Consider the following 22,348-nt stretch of genomic DNA (forward strand, 5'->3'; position numbering starts at 1 on the left):
CGGCTGGTTAAGGCTGAGTTTGTAATTGACTTAAACCCAAGGATTAGTTTCACCCAAACTGTTATTAAATCTGACCACCCCTTCCCTCAACACATTTCTATTTTGCATCTGATCCTTACAGAGTGAAGTCTGGGCTCCATTTCTGCTAAACACTATCTTGCTAGTTTGCTTCCATGTCACACACTGTCCGCTTCATGAGAAACCTGGGTTCTGGCACATGGGCTGTTAGTCACATTTAAAGGTCTATATTACTTAAAAATATTGTTCAGCTATTCGTTGTGTGTGTGCCTTCATCCAAGATGTTGATAAAAACTCTGTGTAGAGGAGGGCAAAACCAAAGGACACCTTCCCTAGGGCAATGTTTTTCAACCACCGTTTACCTACTATACCCCATGCACCCCGCCAGTCAAGATTTATGTTCCGCAGTGCGTATCTAAAATCAACAGTCACTCTGAACATGTGTTTTCGGCTGTATCTTGTTGTCGCCTTCAGAACCACGTCTCTGATTCACAATCCATTTTTCTTATTCAACCAGTCAGCTACAAATGAATCCATTTCACTTTACTATGCCCAAATTTCTCTATTTTCTCCACAAGTATGTCAATCAGTAGTGACCACATTTTCTTCAACTACCAATGTCTGTTGTAAAACTGAAAATATTCTGCTGGCCAAGGACTTTATGTCTCAGAAAAAGAGAATTACTCTTAATCCTTAAGAATCTATCAACTTTGGGGGCACCTGGGTGGCTCAGGCAGTTAAACATCTGCCTTCGGCTCAGGTCATGATCCCAGGGTCATGGGATCAAGCCCCACATTGGGCTCCCTGCTCAGTGGGGAGCCTGTTTCTCCTTCTCCCTCTGCCCCCTGCTCCTGTTTGTGTGCTTGCTCTCTCTCTCTCTCTAATAAATAAAATCTTAAAAAAAAAGAATCTGTCAACTTTATAAAAACAGTATTACAAAAGAAAATAACTGACCAAAATTGCCATGTCACTCAAAATGTTCAGTGACATTAAAAGTAACACTGAATAATATCCAAATTTAATTACAACATAAAAATTCTGAACTCAAAAACACAGATTATATAACACATTTGAAGCATGGGATATAAATTAAGTTTAACAACATGATCAACACTTACATGTACCTCAGTTAGCCCTGAAGCATTTATCCCCCCTACACACAAGGCACTATAAACTTTCTTCTAGATTCTTCTTTAGAAAGCTCTGGTAGCCATGACTAGACAACGACTGCCAGGTAACCCTGTTTATTCCATTAATAATACAAACAACAAAAAGACTCTCCTCAAAATTAAGAAAAAGTTTCACTTAGATCAATTTTTCCAGAAAGTGGATCCACCCTAGAAAAATACAATCTCTCTCATGGTTACAAAAGTCTTTAAGCTTCAGAGTAAAACCCAGGTAGGAGTACATTATCAGATCTCCCAATTTCCAGAATAAATCTCTAAGTCAGTAACTGGATACTCTGAGCTCAGAAATTAGCCAAAATCAAAGCCAGAAAAATGTAAAAGAGGGATCTGTGCATGGCACGCCATAGGTAGGACCCTCGGAACGTGCCTTGCACTCCCTGCAGCAGCCCATCGTAGGTGTCAGGTGACAGGGTCACAGAAATTCTATCAATTAATATATGATGCAGTAATTTTTGATCTAAGAATTTTTCAAAAACTCCTTTTTTCCTCTATGTTCCTGCAAATCTAAAATTAGTACACCAACCCCATCCCCACCATAAATGACATTATCAACATGAAATGGATTTGAATCTTATGACCCAAGAAAAGGACTGGGTGCAGGACTGCATCATACAACACAGGAGAGGAAAGATGTGGGGCTGTAGACAGAGAAAGCAGAGAGGAGTGAATGAGGAACCCAGGAAATCAGGTGGGCTTGGAGCTGGCGGGGTCTTCGGACGACTAGAAGTGCGTGACAACACACAGACACTGCTTGTGGGGCCCGGGAGAGCCTCGCAGCACACAGAGCAGAAGAGGCGAACTGTGTAGACCTGTGATGGGAGGGGCGGGTGGGGAGGGCGGCGTGATGTCTCCGCCGGACCAAGGGCAGGCGGCTGAGGTGGGAGGAATAAGCTCTTGGGAAGAAAACGTTCAATCTGAAACTGAATGGCCTTGCTGAAAGAGCGAGCTGCCCCCTCCCCGCTGTGGGGAGCCGGCGCTGTGGCTAGTGCCCACCCGGACCCGCTCCTGTGCTTTCAGTTCACGCCCTGTGTGTGTGTTCTCCGTGACACATGGAGAATCCCCCCATCTCCACTGCTATGGACAGTGGTGTTCTCATCTGTTAACTTGGCCTTGTTAAATGTCTCTGACAAAAGTCACTCAACTGCTCCTTCTCTGAGAGGGATTTTAGTTTTCTTCACAAAAAGAACCAAGGAGAGTAGGCCCTTTTACACGCAGGCTGCAATGCCCACCGCGATGTACATTTAAAAAATTACTCTAAGAGGAGGACACTCACAGTTCAAATGATCCTACCAATGCTATATACAGAAATTTACAAGTTCATACCGATTAAAAGTTGCAATCATTCCAATACAAAAGATATTACTAATTTAAAATAGAAAAAGTAAAATTATTCAAATAGAAAAAGTACTCAAGGAGAAAAAGGAAATTCATTTAAATAATAGCTCATAAGATATTAAAGAAAAACTTGATTTTTAAGGCCCCCATTTTTTTCCCACCATGGAAAGTGTTGGAGATTTTTTTTTTTAATTAAGATCACTTTTTTCTTTTGACATTTTTCTTTTGATTGTAACAGTTTGGAGACATTGTAAGTACTTTTAGCAATCTGATCTCCTGTTGGAGGCTTTGAAAAGAATTTTGTATCTAGAAACTCGGTCTGAATAAACTTCCAGAGTTCTGAAAACAAGAACGTGTCTTGTATGTTTCACACCAACATTCTCCAGTTCTCATTATCTGCGCTAAAAAAGGTTTAAAACATGCACTCACCTCCACATCACAGGTATATTCTGATCCATCCAGAAGTATCACTTTGCACTGCATGCTTTTAGGCTTTTTGACAATCTTTAATGGAGATCGAGATAGTTTACTGCTAGATGATTTCTGAGAAAGTTTATCGTCTTCCAATTGCTGATATTCGAGCTGTTTTGCAGCCCCAGCAGCGAACTCCCGTTCCTTGTCAGTGACCTGTGAAGAGCAAACAATGAACAGTTTTCACTGCAAGGCAGGAAATAAATATTGCATTGCTCAGGCAAGAGCAGAACCCTTTAGACATAAGCTTTCCTATTTCCCAGAGCAGGAGAGATGTCAGGATCAGGATACTGTGAATGGATATGTATGCCTACATGGATATTTATAATGCTAATGGTTTCACCTAAATAACTTTTGCCATTTAAATGTACCAACGAGCTTCATTTCAGTTTGACTTGAGAATTTAATTTAGAAGCACAGAGTTAGCAAACGCCATCAAGACTTCACTAAGCAAAGGAGGATACAAATGGACTCCTGACTTTTTAAAAAGGCATTAGACAGTACAGGTCTTTAAAAATAAATCGTTTAGATTTTATTTACTGTACTCTGTTTTCTTCATTCACTGGCTCCTTCTATGACTCACAATGCCTTACATACATATAAGGTACCTTATAAACTTTAAGGCCTAGAGAGCTTCAAGTATTAATCTTCTCAGTAATTTTACATCTGTTAAAATATTTGATTCAGCTCTAAATCAATTCCACGAAGCCAGCAGCACTGAATTTCATCACAAAGTAATCCCCTTTAGTCTGTTCCCTCCCTCACTGTAATGAGCCAGTGTAAGAGCAGATCACATCTGTCCAAAAGCTTTAATCTGCTTTCAGAGCACAACAGTGTAGTCCAGGCTACACTCAGAACGGCAGAGGATGTCCTAACGGTTAAATTCTCCCTTCCATCAATAAATACCCTTGGAAATCTCTATGTGCAAGTATTTTCTTTACATCCCCCTTCTTTATATATGTGTGTTTGCATACATATGTTTCATTGAAGTACAGTTGAAACAATATCACAAGTAGTTTCACCTGTACAAAATAGTGATCAAACAACTCTATGCTGTGCTCACCACAAGTGCAGCTAGCATCTGTCACCGTACAATGCCCTCTTCTATTAAATGATCACCAATGGTATTAATGTGCAAATTCAATTCATGGGCCAGACTATCATTTCCACCAGTCTGCAAATGCACACTGACAGACCAAAGACAGACATGTTGCAAAATTCAGGTTAGGCCCCTTGGCTGAGCATGAAATTTCTTCTCTCACAAACATACTATTATCCTAGTAGCTAAAAGCACATGACCTTGACTATAAAGGTTTATCGAGGTTTATCACTTCAACTTTTCTTTCTTATTAGTGGCTAAAATTTTATGACACTCTAATCACAAAGTTATCTTGTGGTTTATTTATTTTGGATTTTAGGTATGGATTTCTGCTTTTATAAAGTCATTTTCTACTTAATTCCCTCCAGATTATAAATACAGTCCTTTCCTCCACTACTTTACACAGGAATTCAGGGCAAAGTTGTGAGAAGTTCTTCAGAATAAAAAGACCAATTTGCTGAGTGAAGGGACCATGAAAAAACTGAAAAAACAACTTCAAAGGCCAAAACAGTTGAGAAGGCTAGAGGTAGCTAAAAGGCGTAAATAAAAGAAAATCTGCGCTCGCAACTTGGTCCAACTTTTTTTTTTTTTTTTGGACTATTAGTCTTTCATATCAAAGCATTAAAATAGTGCTGCAAAAAAGCTCAAACATGAATTTTGGCCTTAAACTAGTTGAAGAAGTTTGGTAACCTTGGAATTTTTTTTAAGATTTCTTTATTTTACTGAGAGCGCGCGTGCACACGCGTGTGCACACACACACGTATGAACAAGCATGGGGGGAGGGGCAGAGGGAGAGAGAGGATCTCAAGCAGATTCCCCGCTGAGCACAGAACCAGAACAGGGCTCGATCTCACGACCCTGAGATCATGTCCTGAGCCAAAATCTAGAGTCAGCCGCTTACCCGACTGAGCTACCCGGGCACCCCAGTAACCTTAGAATTTTATATCATATATTTGCTAAGTGCTTATAACTTACATAAGACTTTCACACTTTTAAGATTTTTTATTTGAGAGAGAGAGAAAGAGAGAGCACAAGCGGGGTGGGGGAAGGGCAGAAGGAGAGGGAGTGAGAGAATTTCAAGCCCCAAGCCTGCGGTTGGGGGGCACTCAATCTCAGGACTCTAAGAGCATGACCTGAGCCGAAACCAAGAGTCGGATGCTTAACCAACTGCGCCACCCAGGCGCCCCAAGACTTTTGTACTTTTAATTCACATTTTCATCTCATCACAGGCAAAGTCAACAGAAGCTACGTTTTTATTTAAATCTCACCACCTGGAATCAACTTTTTCTCTGTATTGGGGAAGATGAAATTTCATTTTTCCTCTGATAAAATGAAAGTATCTGTATGAGGGGTGCCTGGGTGGCACAGCGGTTAAGCGTCTGCCTTCGGCTCAGGGCGTGATCCCGGCGTTATGGGATCGAGCCCCACATCGGGCTCCTCTGCTATGAGCCTGCTTCTTCCTCTCCCACTCCCCCTGCTTGTGTTCCCTCTCTCGCTGGCTGTCTCTATCTCTGTGGAATAAATAAATAAAATATTAAAAAAAAAAAAAAAAAAAGAAAGTATCTGTATGAGACTGTGCTTTCTGGGCTACTTATAGGTTAACTCCAGACACCCCTGAAACCACGAACGTTCAAAGGGAGGTGTTGTTTCCAAAACACTTCAAGCACGAACCCATCACTGAGCCTCTCATGCACATGTTTTCAACAACTTCATAACAGCAGACAAGGACCTCAACGAAACGTCCATTGTAGTCACATACACAATTCAAAAATATAGTATCAGTGTCAACCCTTTTTGCATTCCTCCATTTCACTGAATCCTCATGACAGCTCTGGAAGGTAGGTATCTAGGTCTCCTTACCCTCATTTATACACAGGAGAGAAAAGGGTAAAGGGCACGGTCTCCACAAACTTCCTCCATAAAACTAGCAGCCTGGAATTCAAATCCGGCCATGCCCATGTTTTCATCACCACAGACTACCAAAATGTACTTCATTTCACCTCCAACATAACTGGGCTCCTAGCACGAATCAAAGAAGCGGAGAGCAGAAGAACCTGAGAAAACAACCTTTTCTGATCTCTTCATCTTGTTAATGAGGAAGCAGAGGCTCAGAGGCTGAATGCGTTCTCTGAGATCCCTAAAATAACTAGGGAAGAGGCAGGATTAACTAGTTCTCCTGACTCGGCAGCCAGTTACCTTTCCCTCAAAGGGCTTTAGCATCATTTCTCTCATCTTGTTTCAGACATCTGACTTCCGGAAGATAAAATACATGTATCACATCTCGGCACAGAAACGCTTTCTTCTGTACAATTATTTCCCACTCTCACATTTATTTCCTTTCAGAGTTAAGAGGGAAGAATGGATTAAAAAAAAAAAAATCCAGTCTGTAATTTTAAATTTCTGAAGGTTTAAAAACAATCTAAACACCACCATCCTCACATCTCCAAAGAAAGAAACGGTAAAGGAAAACCATGATGACAACAATGGCTCCTTACGTTTTGTTTAATAAGTTGGAAGGATAACCTCCAGCTCCCCATCATGAAACATTTTAGATCAGACACAGCATCTATGTACAGAACATGGAAATAAATGTTATTTTTAATACTGCTTAAAAGCAGAACATAAATACCATGGGAAAAGAAATAATTAGGTTGTAAACATAGTTTAATGTCATAATAATGTGTTGTGCCTTCCAAAGAATTTTACTAACATGCTGATTTCGTGTCTCTTCTCTCAACGTCTTGTACAATTTCTAGCTTGACACATATACTTCCAACCTAGAAAAAGGTCAGTCGTTTGCAGGGACACCCAGATTTGCTTACCATAGCATGAACTGGTACCCTAACACAGGTTGATTTCAGGTTTGAAGTTTCAAGCCAAAATAATTTAAACATGGATTCATTCAAAGCCCAAGCATAAACCATCCTTTATATTTGGTATGAAAACTTTTAAAAGAAATAGTCGCATTACGTAGGACAACTTAAGTATGTCTAGATAATACGGTTGAACATACACACACATAAAGGGGTAAAGACACCCACGTGAACGTTCACTAAACGTAGCTGGCAACATCAGCATCACAGTGACCCCTGAGAAGAATCAAAATAGCTCTAACCGCTAAGCCTGAATAAAAATTAGGAGCCTAATTAAAGCTGGTGTGGTGTCTAGCCTCCCTGTAAACCCAGATAAAACCAATAACCCGCAGTCCAGATTCCAGTGTAGGTTGAAGTGCTTTATCAAGTGAAGGAGTTACCAAGGGAGGTTGTGGAATGTCATTCACTGAAAGTCTTAAAATAGCATCAATTTCCATCTGCCTGGGACCAGAAGGGGAAAACAGATGACCCCTCATAGTTCCCTCTAGTGCTAAGAGACCAAGGTCGGCCCAGACCCTGGAAAAAGGTCAGTACACATTCCTGACTTGGTTTTCTGGGTGATGCTAGCAGGTGCAGGGCAGCCAGTGGCGGCCTGTGTCCCGGGGCTCACCTCCTTCCTCACAGGGGTGCTGTGCGCCGCGGCCTCGAACTGTTCTAGGGCCTGGTGCTGTTCCTCGCCGCTGGGTTCGGGCCCCGGCCCCTGCGGCGCCCCCGCGGGCCCCAGCGCCGCCGCGGCCTCCTGGGGCTCGGCCTCCTGCTCCGGCTTGGATTCCGAGTCTGAGCCAGATTCGGTCGTCATGGTTGATTGTTCTGCAAACAGAAAATGGCAAGGTCCCGTCACTTGGTGTAATTACGTTCGCTAGGCACAAAAACTAGGATGCTTTCGGTGAAAGGCTGCGTAGAACCACAGTAAAAAAAGGGAAACATGTATGCAATGCAAACACGATGCTGCTGCACACCCCTAACAGATGACTTCCGTTTAGCACAAAGATGATTCAGAATGAACACTGAACTCGAAGTCAAATTTATTTGTAATGATCACAGGTTTTCTTCCTATTAGGTTTTTGCCACAGATGGCCATAATATGACATTAAAGTAACGTCCTAAAAATTACATAACTCAGGCACACTTAATTTCAGAAAAATGAATCTTCTGCATCCGCTGGATCTACATTTTAATCTCTGGGAAGGATGATCTAATAATGGAAGCAGATATTCTTTCTCCTTCCCTCTCCCTTCCTAGCTCTACCCAGGGCCCCAGCTCTGCCTCTGGAACCCCTGAATCTATCCATTCTTCACCGAGCAAGTGCCCTTCCTGTGCTTTCTCAGAACCCTGTTGGCCGCTTTTGAGTGAACAGTGACCACAACACCAGAGGCTTCCTTGGCGACGTGGAACGGGTCCCACATTGGACAAGCCCTGGGTACGGCTGGAGGGAGCCTGGGAGCCCCATCTCTCCCTCCTTCACCAGCGAAAATTCACAGCTTCTTCCTGGCTTCCTCCTGTTTCCCCTGACAGTTGAAAGAGGAGTTTGTCTCGGCTCATAAGGGACTCACATGATGGTTCTTAATATCTAATAATCTTTTTTTTTTTTAAGGATTTTATTTATTCAATTGACAGAGAGAGAGAGACAGCCAGCGAGAGAAGGAACACAAGCAGGGGGAGTGGGAGAGGAAGAAGCAGGCTCCCGGCAGAGGAGCCTAATGCGGGCTCAATCCCAGGACTCTGGGATCACGCCGTGAGCTGAAGGCAGACGCTTAACGACCAAGCCCCCCAGGTGCCCCTAATAATCTTCTCTTACACCTAAAAACACCTTCTAAAATAGAGCCACCATCTTGTAACGGTTCACCAGTCAAGACACGTAAGTACTTTGTGCCTTAGTTTTCCCATCTGCCAAATGAGGGAATTGACCTGACCATATCCAAAGAACTTATTTTCTGGGGGTTCCTTCTAATGGGCATGCCACTATGCTTAAGGCAGTTTTTTTTTGCTTGAAACAGCAAGAGAGCAGCTGTGCCAGCAGCTACCATGTCATTTTAAGTAATTTCTTATCTTAGCTATATGGTAAATATCTCAAAAATAAATATCCCAGACTGTCACATGATTTCCCTTCCTAATTCTAATTTTATGGTAAAAATATCAGGAACAAAGGGTTAGTGTAATACTCTAAGCAAATGATACACCCGTTAGTATAATACAGAATTATCAAAATACTACTCCATAGTAAAATCACCATTTAGCTCCTATCTTCACAACACGCACTGGAATATGTTTAATAACTTGAAGAGGGAACATACAAATACCAATCCATGTTATAAACTAAATGCTACATCCATGTTTTGTATCTAAGATTCCTTTTTATAATGACCAGCTATTCTTTCTGTTGAATAAAAGATATATCAACTTGCCATGTGCTCAGTTGCCCAAAGCATATGTAAATATCAAGACCAAACACTGAACGAGATAGTGATCCAAATAAGATGAACACATTTTCTTTTTTCCTCTTACAGTTTAGATTTTTAGGCAAATCTTGAAAGTAAATATTATATTCTTCTTTGTATGCTTTTACTAGAAAGTGTGAAGTCCACAGAAAAGACAGAAAGGAGGAAAGGTGGTGGTATGGTGTAATCCAGAGCCTGTGATCAAATTCGACCTTTTAGAAGGGAGAGGGTCAATTTTAATAGTTCAGTTTGCTGAACTCTCAACTAAGTGCCAAATATAAGTCAAGCACTGCCCATGGTTTAGAACCAGAAATATATATGTTCTAACCCTCCTCACCCCAAGGAGTGGAAGAAATGGACTCTTCTCAGAATCCATTTTTTCCATCTCCCTTTCAGTAATTACACTTTGTTTTAGCTGGTATTCCTCCATCCAGCTTGAGACCACCACGAGTTGAGGCCAGGTGATGAAGTCTGGACCAATGAGAAAAGAGAGACTATGTCTCCAGCGTTGAGGACATCTTCATAAAGGCAAGGGCACTTGCCCTAGGCTTCCTTTTTTCACTGGCAGGGAAGAATAATCAACATTATCACCATAGACTCAGTCATGGAGGCCCCAAATTCAGGAGGATGCCGGGGCTGCCCCTTCCAACCTGGGCCCCTGGATGAACTCCCGGAGCACAGCTCAGCCGCTCTGGATTGTTTCATGCTGCAGAAATTCATTTCTGTCTTCCTTGAACCTCGCTACGCTTACTCAGGGCCAATCTAATACATATCCTTCAGACTAAAATTCTACCAAAATATAGTCATGCTCTAGTGGCTTCCATCTCAGCAAAACAAAGTAGCCTTCCCTCAATCTCACACCCTCCATCAGCTACGACCATACTTCTCTGCTTTCCACTCATAGCTTCTCAAAAAATTGTGTTAACCCTCACTGTCTTCTACTTCCTCCTTTCCCCTCTCCCTGCAAGGACCGCAGTCTGACTCCCACTGAGGTGGACAGTGCCACGGACTACCCACGCTCTTCTGTCCTCATCTCATTTCACCTCTTGGCAGCCCCAGCCCAGGTGACGAGACTCTCCCTGCCAGCATGTTTCCCTCCCTTGGGGTTCAGAACACACCACACCCTCCTGCTTTTCTCCTATCTTTCAGGCTACACCTTCTTATTCTCTTTTACAGGCTACTTCTTATCCAACCTCTACATGTGGGAATCTCCTGGAAATCGCGGTTCAGGCTCTCTCCTCTTCTCATTGACATTTTCTCCCACTTAATGCTATGCTTTCCCAGGGCTTTAAACACTTCCCAGAAGCCAACTGCTTGTAGACTCATATCTCTGGTCTGAACCTCTGTTCTGAGGTTTAAAACCCAACTGCCCACTTGACATTCCTCACTGATAGCTCACAAGTACCTCTAGATTTTTCTCTCTCAAGTCCGTTCCTCCCCTCCCTCTTCTTCCTCACCCCAAAAAATAGCAATGTCATTCCTTCAAGCCAGAATTCCAGAAATCAGCCCTGACAGTTCCTTTTCCTTACTTTCTCTAACTAATATAGGAAAGTTTTGCAAAATATGTTTTGCAAAATATATAATTTTTCACATACATATACAAATACCTATATAAATATTTCCAAAATATATCTTGAATTGGCCCCCTGCCACCATGCAAGCTATCATTTCTTTCCTGAACTCCTTAATAAACCTTCTCTTCCCTGTCTCTTCCTGCCCACCTCTATTCTGATCTTCATAAAACAGAAATCTAGTCACAGCACTCGTGTTAATAGCTTCCCGATGTGCTTAAAGGAAATCCAAACTCTTAAGTGCCATGGCCTTCCAGCACAAGCCTAGGCCTCAACACCCAATCCATGCCCAGTGACACTGCCTACCCCTCTCTCCCACGATGATCTGGACACATGATCTCCTTTTGGTTGGCAAAGCCCAGCAAGGTTTTCTGCCTCCAGCCTTTTTAGACACTCTGCTCTCTGTGAGAACATTCTTTCCTCTGCTCTTCAAGTGGCCACCTCTGCATTCCTCAAGTGTCAGCCTGAGAGAGCCATTCCCTTTTTACATCGTTACCCTACATGTGGTGCCAGTACCAACGCAGTACCTGGACCACAGTAGGCATGTGAATAATTTGAAGAACAACGAATAAAATCAACCCCATTACTATCATATCCACCTACATACGTGAATGTGTAATAACTGTTCCTCATAGCCTTTAGCCATTGTAAAATTTCTCAAGTGAGGAAAAAGTAGGTATTTCTACGTTTAACGGAAAACAGAACTCAGTTACAACTTTCAGAGCTGAAATCTCCCTACAGGTAATAGATGCTGTTGCTGATTATTTTACCAGTAGGGCAAAGGGTTTTCCAAAAACTCAAAAAGAAAACGTTTAAGTGGTTTAGAGAATCTCTGTAAGAGTAACCAAAGAGTCACTAGATCATAAAATTTAAAAATAAAATGCAAACGACTAAGAAAGAGTACATTTTAAAAAGATGCTTACTTTTCTTCCCAGACAGGGCAGTTCTTACGTATAAATCATATTTAAAAAATGCTGGATATCTTCAAGGTCTTCTATTTTCTATGAATATCATATTTAAGAGTCTCTATTTTGTGTGTTTCGGCAAATAGCTCTAACTTAATAATTAGATGTGAAAATGGTCACTGAAGCAAAACCAGAATCATATCTCAAAATAGAAACATTTTAGTTCATTTCACTTTAAAATGTATGTATAATCTTTATAGATCTAATACATGAAAATAATTAGCAGCAAATAAGTTGTCATGTGTGTGCCTGGATGACAGACTTAATTTCTTTGGTCGCCTGCTTCCTCTTCCATGAAACAAGGGGTTCCGCCTAGAAATTAGTGATGACTGAGTGAGGCTGGTGTGGGGAAGGGAGTGAAAGATGCCAAACTTCTGATCTTCTTACAGTTTGCCTTCTTACAGAAGTCTCTCACCTCTTTTACCACGTTCTTTCAGCCTCCTTGTCTTCGTAAACATAAGGAGTTTTTACACAAATGTAGTTTTAGCGTAGACGCCATTGGACTGGACATATCAACACACTCTAACTTTAAGAAGTTGTCCAATGCGTGTTAAAATAGGAATCTTTCTAAACACATGACGTTAGCCCCATGATAAACATGAACTAAAAGAGAAAAATTAGTACAAGAACATCTCAATTTTGAGTTTCAGTGTTATTATTCTGATCATGGAACCATTTTGTGACCTGCTTTTCTCTTTGATTTCATGACTTGTCCCTAAGGCAGAAAGCCAGCTCTGCAAAAGCCGAGCAAAAATGCAAAACAGAACCCAGCAACCACCTATCAACTATCTAAATAATAAAATAACCTACCATTAGTTTCTACCTACAAATATCCCATATGATACCTTACCTGTCATAGATCACATAAATCACAGAACCTCAAACCTTGAATAAACTCCTATGCACTTGTCAAATATTTCTGAAGCATATTATTTCCCCCAGCACTACATGCATAATATAATGAATGAAAATCACTGCTGTTTCTTGACTAATTGTAATAAAATAAAACTTTCATTGCGGCTGAGAGATAGTAGAGCAATAAACCTTAAAAATGTAAGGCTTTTTAGTTCTGGAGTCTCACTAGAATCAATACTATAATTCCACCTATCTGAAAGGGCACGAGTTCATACTGTACCGATCAGTAAGCGGCATCGACAGCCTACATCAATAAATCCAGTGTCAAAACCTTTAAGTCTTCTTCCCTACCCACCTGCTGTGATGAACTAATTTTTAAATGGCAAACAATTAAAAGCATAAGCACCTAAATACAGTACTTCTAACTTTAACTCATTATTTTCATAATTTTAGAGTGTGCACTTCCAGTCTTATACCCAAATGCCAAAACATTTTCTTAAAGCAGATTTGTAGGATATTTGCATTGCTTTGGTTTTTCTTTTTTCTTATGCTCACTCCTTGCTTTCCTGGATGACCCTTGCCACTTAAAGTCGCACACTTCCCTTTCCAGCTCACTGAAGTCTCTTATTGTCCAATGCTCCCTCCTCCTCTGATATACTCACTTTGGTCTCAACAAAGCTGTCAATGATTTCAGTTACTGGAAGTGAACGCCATCACTTGCAATTCCAAACAGAAAGCAACACAAAATGTTTTGGCTTAAACTCTGCCCTTTCTTGAAACTGAGTTTACCCGATCAGCTGTGTTTTGCTCCAGCTAAAAAAAAAAAAAAGAAAAAAAAAGAAAAAAGAAAAATCCTGAATCACTAGAAACCCTGAATCCTAAAAGTTGAGGTAAAGACTTTCATTGAGCATTCCGGTGGGATGGCAAGAGGAATCCTCTGTCTTTTCAAGAAACAGTAACTGTATTCATTACTCCTCTCCCAGGGAGAGATTTAGTAAATGACTAAGAAATTAAGAGATAGTGATGAGCTTCCAAGGAGGCCCCGTGCAGGTATAAATGAAGTCACAGTCCCAATCCCCAGTCTGTTTCACCTACAAAAACTGGTCTTGGCTTTGTTCCTTTTCAGCTCCAGTTTTCTATTCCATAGAAGACAAAAAGTCAATTCATCGTCATCTTTTCCACTTTTAGAAGTAGCATTTTAAAATCTCTATCTCCTAACTAAATGACTGCTTTCTACTCAAATGTACCTGCCTCCTTGCTGATATTAAAATTCAATCATATTAAAAGACACCAACCTATCAAGGACTTAGTGCAGGAAAATGCTCAACTTAAATCTCTCTCATTTACGCATAGAACAGGATTTCTACTGAATAACCAAGCACTTTGTTAAAAACAAAAACAAAAAACAAAGTACTTTATACTGTTTACCTGACTTCAGGAATATAAGACTAAAATGGACATTTTTTTTTAAAGCAAGTTTTTTTCCTCTATTTCAAATATAAATTCATAGAAGAGAGCCTAGTATATAAATGTCAATATTTGTGACTAAGGAATAGTATCCACCATCAATTGTGAGCAAACTATGAAATGGTAATATCACCTGGCACTTCTACTAGCTTCTGCCTATTTGCATCAGAAGAAGGGGGAAAAAAGCCCTAGTGCCATCCATCTTAAAAAAAAAACCAAAACAAAAACAAAAACAAACAAACAAAACAACCAAAACCAAAACAACAACACAGGAAACCAAGTCAGACTGCTCTTGGGCTCACTCACACTCTACTCTTCCACACCCACCATCCTTCCCCTCCAGTATGGTCCTACCTCTTTAGAGCCATGCTTATGGAAGGAACCATCTTCCCATGTGGTCACCACACCATCCCACACTCACTCTTTAGTGTCCCCCGTTATTCTAGTACACCTCACCAAGGTTACCAATGACCTCCCTACAAGCCAATAATTCCCAGGTGACATCCCTTCTCATCTTTGAATTCTCTGCTTTGGATACTCTTGATTTTCCTATCTGTTCTGGCTACTCTAATTTCCCTTGGCCTCTTCATGGCCTGCTTCCCATTTTTCTCTTTCTAAACTTGCTAGCTCTCTAGGAGTCCGTCACATTCTCCAAACCCTCTTTCTTGGAGAGCTCCTCCACTTCATTTCAAATAAAATGACAGCTCGAAGATAGAAGTTCCTCAATTTGGAACCTCTCTGAGCTACAGATCCATATATACAATTTGACTTCCCACCTCGCTCACCTGGATATCTCAGAGGCACCTGAACTGAACACTTCTCCATCCAAACCCTTGATGCCCCCACGCTCCCAGCCTGTCTGCTCTACTGCGGTCTTCCCCATTTCAGTAGGTGGGCTTCCGTCTGTTCAGCTGCTTATGCTAGGGATCGGAACTGCACCCTCTCCTTACTCCCATCTCAGTCTGTGTCATGTCAGTCTACCGCACCTCTTGAGTTGTGTGCAAAGAAGGAAGACAGCAGAGAGTTCTACCCAGAGATTACTAATCAGACAAGGGCAGAGCAGTGTGAAAAATCAGCTGCACTTACTTGTGTGAGAGCATGCGGTCTGCTGCAGCTGGAACATAAGGGGTGTGTGGGCAGTGACGAGGGGCGATGAGACGAGCCAAGCAGAAGTCAGGTCCTGCGAGGCTGTCTGATCAGGCCAAGGAGACTTCGTGACATTGCACAGAGACCACCACACTGGCGGCCACAAGGACGACTAACATCAGAAGGGGTCAGCTGGACTGTTTCATTGTTTCAGTTCAAAACTAGACCAACTTGATAAAGCAAGGAGGCCCCGATGGGGCAGCGGTAGACCAGTTACTCCTCAAAGCACAAAACAGTGGGATTCAGGACCGGTCATTACCAAATATCTTTTGAAAACTTGACAACAGAGCGTTGAGATGCTAAGTGTTTCTGACTAGCAGCAGGGACGATGGATAGTTTTGTTTTCTTTTTTTCAAATAAGCTTTTTGGCCATACTAACTTCAACTCTTATAAGCCAATATACCAACTCCTATTGGCTGACTTTAAGATTATAGAAGCAAAAAGCTGGAATTTCTATGAAGATGACACGATCATTCAAAAATTACTTTCACCATGACGACTGTAAACCTGCCGGATTACCAAGATCCATCTTTATGGAGACAAAGATTTCATGACAGCACAGCACATCTACAATTCAGAGTTGGGACATTAAAAAACAAGATCAAGAAAAAAAAAAAGGCCACAGTCCCCTGCTTCAAGGAGTGTACATTCTGACAGGTGACCCCGAGAAGAAAACCAACTACGGTGCCCAGGCTGTGAGAAGCAAGCCCAGAGAAGGGGGCTTTCAACAAGTCTGCAGGGACAGAGAGGGCTTCCGTGGGAAATAACCCTCGTTTGACAGAAAAATAATCGCAAACCTTCTGTCCCCAGTGAAATGACTCGTTTTAAGCGTGAGGTGCAAGTAAAAAATCGCAGGCTACTTCAGGAGGATAAAGGGAAGTCAGGGATCCATCAAAGCACGGGAGAGGCCCTCTGCTGGACCAGAAGGACACAAACCAGCCTCAAGTGGGCCACGTGCTCTGTGACCTCAATGGAATGCATCTTCTCTTCTGTTCTAAAATTCTGAAATTCTAGGATTCCTGACGGCCAGAGATACTGTTGTATTAACAGCATGAAATCTACAGAAATTCTGTCCTTTAAGATAAAATATGACAGATACCGATCTCACCCACTGGCCCCCAGGGCAAAACGCAACTAGGGCAGGCAATCATGGCGCCCTAGAGAGAAAGCCGGCCTCCCACCACCGCACGGTCAGCTGAAGGCTTCATTAACTGACTCAATTAAGGTTTTCTTTCACTGAAGCAATACTTTACCCAGATCATCTGAAAAAGCTGAAGGAAACACTCTTAGTTTATGTAATACATTGGAAAAACCTGGCTTATTTTTGGTAAGCTTTTAGCTTTTCAAGCTCCCAACTGTGTAGAGCTCTGTGTGAAAACATTAACAAATGCAGTTCAGAAGACAGACAGAGATAATGATTATGAGCATGTCCATCTTGTCAATATGTATTCATATCCTAATCCAATGGGTACCAAACACCGGGGCATAAAATCTCACGTATCTTCGAAATACCAAGAATATTTGGTTGTTCCCACAAGCCCCCTAAATACTTTTCAATAAACCAAGGAAGCCGCTGACTGCTATATATACGGGGGCTTGTGTTAGTGAAGAACAGAGTCCAGTGAGAGCACTAATCCTGACCTCCAGAGGGGAAGAGGACCTCGTAGGCCTGAGCGTTTGTTCTGATATTTTATAGGAAAGTGGACATTCACAGCAATGACACAGCCGCACATACTCACCAAGTTTACTTTTGGTTGGAAATTTATCAGTTAAGGTTAGAAACACTGGCTACATCATTTCTCCATGCATTAATACATTCCTTCGACAAACGTTTCCTAAATTACTGTTCTGAGGCCTGGGGATACATCATATAAAGACAAATGGGTCTCTGCGCCAGTGGAGCCTACGTTCTAATTGAAGGGGGAAAACCCTGTCAGCTACAGATAGATGTTATTAGATAATCCAATCTAAAGTAGATGGCGGCTGCTTACATCGGGTGGTTAGGGAGGGCTTCTCCAAGGAGGGGGTATTTAAGGCAACATTCCGACATCCAGAAGCTTCTGCCGGTGAAGACACGGCATGGGGATAATACCTTCCAGGAAGACTCGTGTCCAGGTCCGATGAACAAAATGAGCTTGGTGTGGTCAAGAAATGAAAAGAAAGTGGAGGTAGCTGGGACCCAGCAGGTGCAGGGAAGAACGTTGTAGAAGATGTGAGTGGGGGCCAGACTGCGAGGGTCTTGGTAAGTCTTATGTAGCTGGATTTTATTTTAAATGCAACGGAGCATTTCAAGGTGAGGAATGATCAGGTCTTACTGATACACTTGGAAGACCACTCTGAGTAAGGGTGGGGGCCGGGAGAGCAGTTAGCGCTCTGGCAACAGTCTAGGCAAGAGAACCTGGAGCAGGAGAGGAGATGGTGAGGAGGGGAGCCCTCCTAGTGCCAGCCGAGGCTCTGACTGGAACTTTGAGAAGACCGGGGAAATGGACTATGCAGGCAGGCAAACACTCTCAGAAGCCTTAGGTCTCTTAGAAACACGGGGATCCCTAAAGGTGAAAAAATGGCACAGAATACACTCCCCAACAGGGAGGGAGCCTGCCCACCATCACGTCAGGTTTCCATCATGATTCCTCCAGGTGGTGCTCCCTCACCTTCAACAAGGGAAATCATCTGTGCACACTATGCCATCAGCAATCATTTTTTTATAATTTTTTATATTATGTTAGTCACCATACAGTACATCCCCAGTTTTTGATGTAAAGTTCCATGATTCATTACTTGCGTATAACACCCAGTGCACCATGCAATACGTGCCCTCCTTAATACCTATCACCAGCCTATGCCATTCCCCTACCCTCCTCCCCTCTGAAGCCCTCAGTTTGTTTCCCAGAGTCCATAGTCTCTCATGGTTCATTCCTCCTTCTGTTTACCCCCCTTTCTTCTCCTACTGATCTTCCTACTTCTTATGTTCCATAAATGAATGAAACCATATGATAATTGTCTTTCTCTGCTTGACTTATTTCACTTAGCATTATCTCCTCCAGTTCTGTCCATGTTGCTGCAAATGTTGAGAAATCGTTCTTTCTGATAGCTGAGTAATATTCCACTGTATATATGGACCACATCTTAATCCAGTCATCTGTTGAAGGGCATCTTGGCTCCTTCCATGATTTAGCTATTGTGGACAATGCTGATATGAACATTGGGGTGCATATGGCCCTTCTCTTCACTACGTCTATATCTTTGGGGTAAATACCCAGTAGTGCAATGGCTGGGTCATAGAGTAGCTCAATTTTTAACTTTTTAAGGGACCTCCACACTGTTTTCACAGTGGCTGTACCAACTTGCATTCCCACCAACAGTGTAGGAGGGATCCCCTTTCTCCACATCCTCTCCAGCAATTGTTGTTCCCTGCCTTGTCAATTTTTGCCATTCTAACTGGCGTAAGGTGGTATCTCAGTGTGGTTTTGATTTGAATTTCCCTGATGGCTAATGATTTTGAACATTAGCAATCAGCAATCATTTTTAAAAACATCTCATTCAGGTGAGAAGCAATGCCTGGCTTTACTTACAACTGAATGTATTCTAGTGGTCTAAGTGACGGCTCCAGTTTCAAAAAAAGAAAGAAAGAAAGGGGGGGAGGGAGGAAAGAAAAGGGGAAAAAAGAAAGCAAACAGAAGAATAAGAAAAGCTTTGGCCTTTACGGGTACATAATACGTTTCTAGACTTGATCTGAGAACCTACTAATGGCTAAACGGCATTTGTACCTATACGCTCCTTTCACACACAATCTGGCAGAGAATTTCAGTCTCCATGAGACATGAACGTGATCACCACTGAGATGCTGTCATTATCAGGAACCTGAAGACATGCCAGTAGAGTTTTTACAGGCTTTACACAAGAATCCTGCTGATGCTATGAAAAGGTTTTATTTGAATTTTGAAATTGTCCATCCATGAATTGTATCTTGGTCTGGGTTATATGTAGAAAACAACCACCTTACAAAACACTGGGCAGTGTTTCCCCACAACATATTTACATGTTTGTCACTTTGACAAGCATTTTATTTTTTTAAAGATCTTATTTATTTGAGAGAGAGCATGCGCACACAAGTGGGGAGTGGCAGAGGGAAAGAGAGAGGACCCCAGGATCATGACCTGAGCTGAAAGCAGATGCTTAACTGACCGAGCCACCCAGGTGCCCTTTGACAAGCATTTTAATGTATGATTTGATATCCACCAAAAACACTCTATAGAGCTGTCCCTGGGATAGGAAACTGCCAAATATGTATTTATTTTCAGGAGTTAAGATGAATACTTGTAGTAGTTCATTAGTGTTCCCTATCACTGAACTAGAGTTCAGAATGGATTATGACTTCATTTCCCTTAGCCAAAGGCATTCCCATAGTATTCTTGAGGTTTTAAGCAAAAAATTAAATCCAAACTGAAATTTCCGACTACCAATGAAATACAAAAGAGCATAGTGTTTAGCCTTTATGGCAAACTGAATCCTAGAAAGTGGGAGGGAATACGATAAGCATAGCAACTCTTCTCTCCAGTTTCTGTTAAACATAAATCACTCTTTAGGGGCACCTCCAAGTGACTCAGTCAGTTAAGCATCGACCTTCGGCTCTGGTCATGATCTCAGGTCCTGGAATAAAGCCCCATGTCAGTGCTTCTGCTGAGCACGGAGTCTGCCTGTCCATCTCCCTCTGTGCTCGCTCTCTCCCTCTAATAAATAAATAAAAATCTTTAAAAACATAAATCAGGGGCACCTGGTGGCTCAGTCTTAAGCATCTCGCCTTCGGCTCAGGGCGTGATCCCAGGGTCCTGGGATCGAGCCCCACATTGGGCTCCTCTGCTGAGAGCCTGCTTCTTCCTCTCCCACTCCCTGCTTGTGTCTCCTCTCTCTCGGCTGCCTCTCTCTCTCTCTCTCTCAAATAAATAAATAAAATCTTAAAAATAAGTAAATAGAATAAAAACATAAATCACTCTTTCTTAGGAAGAAACTGTCATTACGTCCTTAACATGTATAATTCAAACACAGTATTTTGCTTCTCAACTGAACACTCTACAAATATTAAAAATACTGCCTTATATGGCTTCCTAAAAGCAGTTTATTTTCAAAATGCATAGGATCTTCAAGTTTGACAGCTGACATAATTTCTCATAAATCTTTGGTGATTGCACTTGTTTTTAAATTAACAGGGTATGGTGCTTGAGAAAGTAGAAACTTGGTCACAGGTCACCCACAGTTGCACAGTACTAAGCTCCTCCCTTGTATTCTCTTCCACAAACTCACCTCTGACCACAGGATAGGTGGGCACAGTGCGGTTAGTGCACACCTTGCCCAAAGTCACAAAACAATAAACACAGAGCCAAGCATTAAATCTGAGTTTCTGCCACTAAGAGCAAAAGCTCTTTCTTTCACACAAGTTTATTAGGTATACCAATAAAATCTGCTATTAACTTCTTATTCCAGAACTGGACAACTTTTCAAAGTTATTGTTCTTTATGATCTAGAATTCCATATTGCTAATATGCTATTTTACTTCTACTTAACATAAGTCAAACAATAATAAACTATAAAATTATATTTTGTTTTAAAGACTATTTTTACTACTACTTATTTTTGTATTTATACACACACACACACACACACACACACACAGACACACATAATGACATTACTGGTTTCTTCCTTAATAAAAAGAGGTTTCTAATCTAGTATAAGCCTTCAGGATTCTGTCCCAGGGTGCCATTTTATTCCTGGAAAACCAAAAGTAAATGATCATTGTCACTTCTAGAGAAAATGTGAATGGTACTGACTCTGCGTCTCTAGATTCCTAACTATTTATAACTTTCCACTGATGGTGGCTAAATTTAAGCCTTAAATGGACAAGCCTAAGTTTTAATCAGTTTCGACTTTGCAAGTGTTGTTGGTGGAAGGCCTCAAATTGACAAGAAGCCAGTAACATACGTTTCAAGTGTATAAACGTCCAACGCCACTGTTTAAAATTTTCAAGAATTTCACAGCTAAAATCAAAAGAGAGTAAAGGAGAGAGTGTATTTCTTCTGCACTGTTGGCCAATTCTATCTCTGGAGAGAATGTATTAGCCAAAAGAGATCTTTGGCACCTTAAAGCAGGAGCATATTTTTCTATTACCCAACATCTGACTCTGCATCTGTGAGAAATGAGGTGTGAACCATATAGACAGTGAATAAATTAAAACAGAGTCAGATTCCATACAGTCATCTACGAGCAAACAGCTCTCTGACTCCTTCTGAAATGGGTCTCTCTCCCATAGAACCATTCGTTTTAAAAAATAAGGGAAAGGTTAGGGCCAAAACTTTCAACCTTTCACCTCAGTGAGGGGCAAGAGAGCCCCTGACATCTGGGGCTCCTGGCCAGGAATCCACACTTCAGGTTTCTCTTCACAGGCGTCCATGCCAGAGAGTTGAGGACAGCTAGAGCAAGAAGAATGGGGGTCTCAAAATGACCCAGGAACAAATAACCTGTCCTCCAATGCCCTGTCTGTCCAGACAAATGTCACATACAAACGGACGGCAAATAGCGAATGAACAAACAGTTGGGGCTTCTGAGTTTCACAAATACAGGACAGAACAGTGCGTCTCACTTCTATCTAGGGGCCCTGTAAATTCAGAGGAATGGCAGCACATGCATCCAGCCTGTCCATTTTCTGTAATTGCGTGCAGGACTCAAGGCTTTTCTCCCCGTGTTTCACTCCTTACAGCAAACTCCATGCAGGCACCCAAAACTCATCACAGAAGGACATGCGGTGAGTATGAGAAAGAAAACAAAGGGGGAAACAGACTTTTCAAAAAACCCAGAAAGGTAGGCTGCCTGTAAATATTTGTGTCTTTACAAACACGCATCTTCACATGAGCCCTGAAGACTCACAC

At 41.8% G+C, this 22,348-nt stretch overlaps 1 protein-coding gene across 4 annotated transcripts in view; it reads right to left on the minus strand.

The window, feature by feature from the left end:
• EPB41L3 (erythrocyte membrane protein band 4.1 like 3) overlaps positions 1 to 22,348 on the minus strand; it is a 138,380-nt gene that overhangs the window by 75,681 nt on the left and 40,351 nt on the right. For all 4 annotated transcript variants that reach the window (XM_040632699.1, XM_040632700.1, XM_040632698.1 and 1 more), the window contains 2 exons: positions 7,594 to 7,793; positions 2,970 to 3,167 (listed from right to left, as the gene is read on the minus strand). In XM_040632699.1, the coding sequence (XP_040488633.1) occupies positions 2,970 to 3,167; positions 7,594 to 7,782 (387 nt within the window). In that variant the 5' untranslated portion in view covers positions 7,783 to 7,793. Of the gene's footprint in view, positions 1 to 2,969; positions 3,168 to 7,593; positions 7,794 to 22,348 lie in introns of those variants that run through there.

Source organism: Ursus maritimus, unplaced genomic scaffold, assembly GCF_017311325.1.
Source record: "Ursus maritimus isolate PB19 unplaced genomic scaffold, ASM1731132v1 scaffold_18, whole genome shotgun sequence".
NCBI classification, from domain to species: Eukaryota; Metazoa; Chordata; class Mammalia; order Carnivora; family Ursidae; genus Ursus; species Ursus maritimus.